This window comes from Lipotes vexillifer, unplaced genomic scaffold (assembly GCF_000442215.2).
Source record: "Lipotes vexillifer unplaced genomic scaffold, Lipotes_vexillifer_v1.1 scaffold150, whole genome shotgun sequence".
NCBI classification, from domain to species: Eukaryota; Metazoa; Chordata; class Mammalia; order Artiodactyla; family Lipotidae; genus Lipotes; species Lipotes vexillifer.
The window spans coordinates 4,919,647-4,929,213 of record NW_006792921.1 but is presented as its reverse complement, the minus strand read 5'-3'; the positions used below and the strand labels follow the sequence as shown (position 1 = coordinate 4,929,213).

General features: G+C 40.5%; 1 protein-coding gene across 1 annotated transcript in view; it reads right to left on the bottom strand.

Moving 5' to 3' along the window:
• The window catches only part of LOC103069777 (beta-chimaerin-like), a 116,629-nt gene that overhangs the window by 68,011 nt on the left and 39,051 nt on the right, over window positions 1–9,567 (bottom strand). Inside the window, exon 3 of the mRNA XM_007466124.1 lies at window positions 4,033–4,071. Coding sequence (XP_007466186.1) covers window positions 4,033–4,071 — 39 coding nt within the window. The remainder of the gene's footprint in view (window positions 1–4,032; window positions 4,072–9,567) is intronic.

Genomic DNA, 9,567 nt, shown 5'->3' with positions numbered 1-9,567 from the left:
GCAGTTCACGTGGTTCCTCTTTTTTTTTTTTTTTTTTTTTTTTTTTTTTGCGATATGTGGGCCTCTCACTGTCGCGGCCTCCCCCGTTGCCGGACGCGCAAGCTCAGCGGCCACGGCTCACAGGCCCAGCCGCTACGCGGCTCACGGGCCCAGCCGCTACGCGGCATGTGGGATCCTCCCAGACCGGGGCACGAACCCGTATCCCCTGCATCGGCAGGCGGACTCTCAACCACTGCGCCACCAGGGAGGCCCGGCATCACTGTTCTTTGAGTCAAGATGGAGTCTTATCCATCCTTGCGGTCTCACAGCTCAAAGCACACTGCCTGGTCTAAGGCAAAGACTTAATATGCATTTGTTGAATGAATGAATGAAGAAATTAATAAGCAATCCACTTTATAGAAAATATTTAGAGAGTTGATTTCTAAGGTTCCTTATTCTTCTAAATTTCTAAATCAGACATTCGTTGGTTGCCTTCTAGGCATCCATTTCCATCTTCCCCATTTTAACGGTACTCCAAAGTTTCAAGTCACTCCTGTGTAATCCCTCCTGAGTTCCAGTGGTGAGCCCTGATGGGTTTAGGGCAGTTAGTATATCTCAACTCTCTGACCACAGTGATGGAGTCAGGGTTGGGAACCCATATGTCAAATAGGGCTGAGACTCAATTCTAAGACTTCTGCTTGCAGTAGACTGTCCTTCTGCCTGTCGCTCTTAAATGTGGATATGGTAGCCCTGGTGCTATTGGTAGCTCTCTGGGGGCTACAAGAGAAAAGCCTACTAACAGTGGAGACAAACCTAGGAAAGCAGAGCCAAGAAAGGAAGAGGTACACACTGGGTTCCGGTAATGTCGTTTGAGTTGCTGGACCAAGTCATGCCTGAAGCCAGTGCCTCTAGACTTTTTGCTTATGTCAGTCAATGCGTTTGAGAGGAATATTCTGTTACTTGCACCTAAGAGCATTGCAATTAGCATTAAAATTTAAAAACAGCTTCTTAAAGTGGATCATTATGAGGCAGACTGATTTTCTTTTAGGAATAACGTTATAATTGGGACTAAGGCTTCATAATAAGAATCTGATATCAAATAAGTCGATATTAACAGCCAACAATAGGTGATGGATGAAAGCAAAGACATACCTATATACTCCTATAATCATTGTAAATAATCAGTTTTCAAACCAAGTCCTACAATATGGCAAAAATGAACTGCATCTGGTAAATGTATGAGAAATTTCAAAGTACAGAATAAATGCCAGAGCTAGAAAATTAAGTGTGTGATGGGAAAGTATGGATTCCATAGATGATATGTTAATGAGTTTGACATCAACATGTAAAATTAATCTCTGAAAGGATGGTTTGTGAGTATTTCAAAGAGAAACAACTTGGTGATTCCTGAGGTTCAGAATGGGTTTACCAACAGGTTATTTAAAAACAAACAAATTTCATATTCTGATAGGTTTGTTGGATTTTCAGATAAGGAAAATACTATTGTTTTAACATACTTGGATATTAACATGTATCTCATGAAGTTCTTCAAGGCCCTCAGATTTCTTCTCCTTATTTATCCTTCAAGACCCACATGCAAATTTAACCTCTTTTGTAAAGTCTTCTCTAATCCCAGGAGGTAGGGGGGCAGCATATTGTTGCTTCAGTCCATGTGCATGTTAATTGGTTGCATCTGTCTCCCTTTCTAGACTGTAAATTGGAGGAAAGTATGGGCCACATTCTAGCTACTGTTGATTCCTAAAGCTTATCCTAATGCTTATAATGTATGTCTGCTGAAAGACCAAATGAGTAGATGATAAACTTGGGAATAAGAGGGAGTAGCATGAGCTTGGTAATGATATTGTTAGATGAGTTTATAGTAGTCCAACACCCTAACTCAAAGAATTAATGGACTCAGGACAACCAAAAGAGAGTGCTTTCTCAGTAGTACCCTGTGGATCTTCGATCAACCTGTTTTTGACGCTGTGGATGGCCCTGCTGTTGGCATACTCCCTTCAGTTGTAGAGTTCTGCATCACTAGAGACCCTCAAATACAGCCTGGATGACTATTAGTTGAGTATAATAAAGAGGAACTTCATATATGTCATTAGGTTTGTATTAAATGGACTCAACTATCCCTTCTGCATCTAAAGTTTTATGATCCTAGAGCAAATTAAGCACACGCACACACACAACTTGCTTAGATCAAAAAATCAAACTTAAAACCAATATACTCTGGTAAAATTGATATTGGAACATGTAATTAACAACACCTTTGCTGGTTTCCTTAGGACATAAAAGTGCTTTTAAGAGATACACTGGGTGGCCCAAGGTCTCTTAGCAAAAACCGAAATGAATTTGAACCAGTGCCATCTTCTCGCTTCAGTAAAGCTCTCTGCGGTGGCATTCACTCAACAAATATTTATTGTGTAGTTAACGTACGCAAGGCTGTGTGTAAGGCAGTGTGCAAGGAACAGTGAGTCACGGGACCCCCAATACCTCTCACTACAGATATTTTGTTGATTTACCGTCAGAGCGCTTCACACTCCATTAGGAAACAAACAAACAAAAACATCCAATTACTTAGTCATTAGCATTGCCTTTTAAAACAGAAGATCAGAATGCATAACATTAGATTGGAAGGGCCCTTAGAGACCCAGCACCACCCCTTTATTTCACAGATGGAAGAACAGACTCATGTAATAAAGAATGAGGTGCCTCTCTATATGCTGACATAGGAAGATAAAAACAAGGTATTTGTGAAGTGAAACAAGCAAGCTGAAGGACACCAGGTACAGCATAAACCCACTTTTACAAAAGGGAACAACAACAAACTATTAGGCATGTGTATTTTAAACACTTGGAAAGATATGCTTTCCAAAATTGACAGGGTCAGTGATTGGAATAGAGGAGTGGAATATGGGGTGAGAGCTGGTATGCGGCCTATGGGAAATTTTTGCTCTCAGCTTTATGTATTTCTCTAACGTTTGTCTTTTATGTAGCTTTGTATTGCTTTTGTAACAAATACGTACATACACAGGTATATGCATATGTGTGTGTGTCTGTGTGTATGTATATACTTATCTATATACTTATGTATACAATTTTAAATGGAAAGAAAAAAGGATTGGCAATTTGCAGGCTGTGAGTCTGGCTTGCTTCTGGGTTCCACTCTGAATGCCACTCATAAAACCTCTGCCAAGTTCCTGAACCCCTCTGAGCTGTGGCTTCTTTGTATGTGAAACAGAGATAAGAGTGGTACTGGTCGCTTAGGGCTGTGGTGCGATTTGCGACTTGAGGCACAGAGCTAGCGTGGTGGCTGGCACACTGCAGGTCTCAACAGGCGGTAGAAACAAGGGCAACATCAATAATGATAGAAGCAGAGCCTGAATGAGAGCATGTTCCCATGGCTCTCAGCACAGTGGGCTCCCCCCACCACACTCCTCCCCTCTGTCACTGGAGAATTACTTAGTCAGGCAGATGATACTAAGGAAAGAGAAAACCAGCTTGAGGTGATGGTAAGTGCCTGCCTTCATGAGGGGAGACGGATTGATGATCGACGATCAGATAATGATCTCTGTTTCTAAGGAGTCACCCTTAGTGACCAAACATTATCCATTGCTATCTGTTGATTTTTCTGTGGTAAATGTCATTTGATATTACAGCTTTAGGATGAACAGCCAGGAACATAATTCATGGAAGTCAACACACTTACCCTTGCTGACCAACTGGGAATAAAAAAGAGGAAGGAAGGATGGAAAGAAGGAAGACAAGGAAAGTCCCAAAGAAAGGTAGAGAGTCAGAAATGTCCATCTTTTTTTCCCTAAGCATTTCCCTAAGCGGGTCACAGGCAGCTGGCTCTCCGAGGTCCTGGCCAGGGGACAGGGCTCTTCCAGTTCTCTCTGACCAACATCTCTCCTTAGCAGAGAAAGAGAGATTTGGGTTTGCAGTGCTGTGATGCGAGAGTTTGTGTGCACTAAATCAACAGCAAAAATTGTTCAAAAGGCAGGCTGACTAAAGACTTCTGAGGAGATTCTGATTTTAGATACTCACAGTAGGATTTCCATATTGGAGGCTGGTATTCTTCAGCATCTAGAATAAAAAGAAAGAAAATCCGTCAGCTTGAACGTCAAACTGTCAACTTGCGTCTTCTCTGGACCAACTGTCCAGACAGACCAACTGTCTGTCAGCAGTACTTGCCTTCTGGTCTCGGGGGCCTCTCAGCTCATTTACGGGACAGTTCCAGGCATGAGGGGGGACGTGTATATGGCAACCCCTGTGGATCCAACACCACTTTCTTCATGTCACTTACCATGACAGAATCAATTGCTTAACCATTTTCATAGAGCCCAGTAAATCAAAAAAGATTTTTAAAGCAATTAACTTGATTGTACCCTCCAGTAATCCTTTCAAACAGTATTTACTTCACTTGGCATAATAAACATATAATTTATCTCACAGATTCCAGTCAGACCTTTAGCCCATTTATTAAGACTTGAGGGCAAGACACAAAGTGGCAAGAATGTAATATTAAATCTATTGAAGTTGTACAACTCAACCAACTGAACTCCTAGGTCTGACAGCTGAGACACTGATGATTCAATTGGAATCGCATTATGTCCTTGAATTTACTCCAGTGTGTGACTTAGGAAATTTCCAGAAAACCTCTCAGCAATCAGTGTCAGAGTGAAAGAGTTACAACAAAATGGAGAGGACGAAATTGTTATTCATCAATCTAGAAAGCAGACGATGGAGAAAATCTGCTTGTTCAGTCAACTCAGCAATCCCAGTGCTGACAGCTGAACTTATAATTTTGACGGAGTTATTAGAGTCCTCCTGAGCTCATAGCTAAGGTCTTGGTAAAACATACTCTAGCTTAAACAGCCAGAGGGAAAAATCCTTTTCCCCGACTCACAGAATGTTAAGCTGGGGAAGCCTTAAGAGTTCTCTAATTCAGTGCTTTTTGATAAGGAAACTCTGTTTTTGTCATCCTGCACGCCTATGGCATCCCACACCCATCCTTATGCTGCCCTTGTCCTTGTGCTACTGTCACATACTACTTTCATGCAAAGAAACAGAAATTTTCTAATCTCATGCAGTAAGATAGTTTGAGAATTTTTCCCCTCCTGAGAAACAAATATACTTACTATAAATAAAAAGTAACTCAAGAGTGGTGAACTTCCCCAAATCCTACTCAATTACAGTTATGTAGCTTAAATTAAGTTCTTTCACAATTCATACTTGCTTTCTGGGGCCCATCCTATCACAGAGGCAACTAAACAACTCCTAAGATAGTTTCATACAAATGCATCTGGATTCTTAGGCTTGCATTGTCAGGAACCTACCTATGGATAATCAGCCACATAGGCACACACACAAATACAGTGTATTAATAATGGTTTATGTTGTTATTCAAACCTAGTTTGCTAAATAAAAGTGAAGCCCTTAATACTTTTGTCAAAGTAGACAATGTAATAGTGAGCTTTTAACCTAAAGAAGCAGTTAATTTCATCTTATATGCGACACAGACCGATTTTAATGGGTTAAGATGAGTGTTTATAATAACATTCAAATAAGATAAATCATGTTGCCGAGTTTACAACAAAATTCTAGAACCATCCATAAAATACCATCTCACCAGAAAAACCAGGTCCTGAATGTTAAAATATTGATGACATCTTCAAAAATATCTTTCAAACACACACACACACACACACACACACACACACACACACCAGACTGCATGGAAGTATGAATCCCTGAGATGTCATCTACCCAAAGCTGTCTTGTTATTTTGGATGAGATTTACTCTATAAGGTAAGTACAACCCCCAGACCAAGAAGTTGTCAAGAATATTCAGAACCTAGAGTGCAGCTTTCTACACAGTCAGGGAAGTTCCCCCCAAAATAAATAGTCTCCTTAATGCAGGTTTTCAAACATAGATCAGATGCTCAACTTGGATTTCCTAAGGTCTTCTTACCTAAAGTCAGAAGTTTGGATTAGATGGCCTCTCACTGTTCATTTCAGCCTTGCTCTCTGAAAAACCTAGAATTTTGATTCTAGGTTTTGAAATGCTGGCTCCTAACCTTTAAACTTTCATTTAGGCTTCCCTGCACATAAACATCTTATCCCTTTCTGGTTGCTTCTTGTTGGCAACGTCACATAGAGGTGAAGAAAGCCATCCACAGAGACGGGAGATCACAATGCTCCCTTGCTTAAAATCCTCCAGTGTCTCCCATCTGCACTTGGAATAAAATACAAACATTTTATTACATACTGTGGCCTCCAAGGCCCTGTGCCCTCTGGTCCCTGCCCTCCTCCTCACTCCACTGCAGGCACTTCCCCCCTTTTCATGTATCATCCAACCATTCTGGCCTTCTCTCTCTTCCTAGAACAAGCCAAGTTCTTCTGAGCCCCTGGCCTTTGCTCCTGCGGACCCTCCATGTAAGAACTCCCCTCCAATAGAGCTTTGCATGGCTGACTTGCTCTGTCGTGCAGGGCTCAGCTCAAATGTCACCTCTCGTGGGCCACCCCTGCCAATCCTGTGTAAAGCAGCCTTCCCCCAGCCCCACCCACTCTCCTTCACAGCACTTAGTATTACCATCTGAAATTATTTATTGATTCGTTGGCTTGTTATTACTGGGCTCATCCCACTATTAGCCAAACTCCATACAAGCAGAAATTTTGCCTCATTCACTTAGGTCTCGTCGGCCCTTAGAAGGGTGCCTGACATAACAGACATCCAAACAGCATGTGTTAAATAAATGAACAAACTCTCAAGGTTCATATCTTACCTCTGACAACTATTGGCTGAATAACTAGAAGCATGTTACTCAACTCCTTTTAAGAGCCTCTCAAAACTTATCTTTATAAAACAGAAAAATAAATGTACCGACCTCAGAACCGATCTCTTAGGCTTATTGTGTCAATTAAATGAGATAATATATATAAAGTTCTTGGGACTGTGCCTGGGAAATAGCAAGTTCTCCATGAAGCCGCACTAATGTTGTCACTGTGCTGTTGTCACTGTTATATCACCCGGTGCCGGTTCTTCCCAGGTGAGCTCAGGCTCTTGTCTTCTCTCGCTTGGCCACAGCCAGTGACTATCTCCATTCTTGCCCCCAGACCTGGAGCCTGTAACTAAGTTCCACTGCTGTTGTCATGGAAGGTTTTTCTTTCTCATAAACGCATTCAAAGTGAGAGGCCATTTGTCACGTTTCAGTGGAACAACTATAACTACCTTGGTTTTAGGGATTTGTTTCACGAGCCACTAAAGCGGACTGTCAGGAGGCCTTGGCCAAGAGACAGGGCACAAAAAACATTTTTATTATGTTGACACGAACCTTTAGCCGCGTCCAACATGGCCCCGCCAACATCACATTTGTCCCAGTTTCACACAATATTTTTAAAAAATCTGCTTTACTCTTGGATAGCCTGACACCGTATTTATTTTTTAAACCTGGAATAGGTTTTCTAGATCATTTAGTTCACCTTCCTCATTTAGCAAATGAGGAACATGAAACGAGAATGATGAAGTGGCTTTCTCAAGGTCATAAAACAAGCGGAGGCAGAGGTGGGATCAGAGCAGGGAGCTCTGCCCTCCAGCCTCTGACACACTGTCATCCTTACCAGGCAGTCCATCCTACTTTACAGACTAACATCAGGAAAAAAGTTACATAACAGATTTGTTACTGCAATTCTTGTGACGCTCGGAAGAAAAAAATAAAATAGAGAAAAGAAAGAAAATCAGTTGTATGAGGCAGGCAATGATAAATGTCATATGATACCACTTATATGTGGAATCTAATAAAATGATACAAGTGAGCTTATTTACAAAACAGAAACATACTCATAGACTTAGAAAACAAACTTAGCGTTACCAAAGGGGAAAGTTCAGGGGGGGATAAATTAGGAGGCTGGGATTAACATATACACACTACTGTATATAAAATAGATAAACAACAAGGACCTACTGTATAGCACAGGGAACTGTACTCAATACTTTGTAATAAACTATATGGGAGAAGAATCTGGAAAAGAATAGATATACGTATATGTATAACTAAATCACTTTGCTGTACACCCGAAACTAACACAACACTGTAAATCAACTATACTCCAATATAAAGTAAAAATTTTTTAAAAAACTGACATCAAGTCAAATGATGGGACAGTATTCCACTAATACACATACCCCATCTAATAGTTAAAGTCCAGGAGATATAAGACACAGGAAGTGCTGACAACAAAAGGCATTATGCTTTGGGGAAGGGTATTATTTTGTTAAACATTTTAGAGAGATGGGTATAAGGCAGAAGGAAGGAGGAGGAAGTAGAACAGAAGCAGCTCCATGTTCTAAGGAAAAAACTATCATTGAACCCAGATGGACAGTGATACATTATTCGAAAGGAACGATGAATTATAAAGGTCAAAGAGGCGTAGAAAATAAATTGCTTAAAAATGTTGAGTAATATGTATCCAAACTTTAAAAAATGTGTAAACTTTTTGACTCAGCAATTCTATTCATGGGAATTCAGCCTAAAGCAGTAATTGAACATGTGTACAAAGATGAATGTTTGAACAAAGTGTTCATTGCTGCTTTGTGCATAACAGTGAATCTAACATCCCAGAAAGAAGGGAAGGGTTAAATAAATTACCATCTACTATAGCCATGAAAATGACGGCATGGGTCAGAGCTCTGTGGTCCAGAGCACGGCCTCTAGAGCTAGACTATCTAGGTTCAAAACGTACCTCTGTCACTTACTAGCTGTGTTACCTCAGGCAAGTTAGCTCACCTCTCTGTGCTTCAGTTTTTCAATTTACAAAATGGGGGTAATATTACTACCCAACATACAGCATGTTTTGAAGATAGGATGGGTTGTCTAGCATGTAGTAAACTCTATCTTTGTTGTTATTATTATCTTTCCTTAATGACATAGGAAAATATTCATGCTACATTATGCACTAAGCAAATCAGGTTACAAAACAATTTAACAAATATGATCTCATTTTAAGGAAAAGAAAAATATTTATATACATAGAAATGATCTACAAGGCTATAAACCCAATTATTAACATTTGCTATTCCTGATAGTGAAAACATAGGCAATTTCTAGTTTTCTCTTGTTTTGCTCAGCTGCATTTCCTAATTTTCTGTTCATATTGCTTGTATAAAAATTAACATGAATGAGAAATAAGTTCATGGGAGCACTAGGTGGTTTCTCCTTTTGAACATGCCACCTAAATAAATCACCACCTTGAAAATAAAGCAGAAGTAAAAAGACCCAATAAAAAAAGAATTCCTATAATAACACATGCAGCATATGCACAGTATTAGTCCAGGAGAGCTAAGGGTGAACTCAAAAGAAAAGAGACCAGGGCTCCTGCAGTAAAAAGCCAGGCCCAATTCCCTTGGCCCTCTTAAAAATCCTGTGAAATAAATATTAATGAGCAATTCTAAGCAGGCTGGGAAGCAGGTATCTCTGCTCATTGAAGAGGGAGGGAAAAGGGGAAAAAAGATATAGGTGCTTTGGGCTTCCCTGGTGGCGCAGTGGTTGAGAGTCCGCCTGCCAATGCAGGGGACGCGGG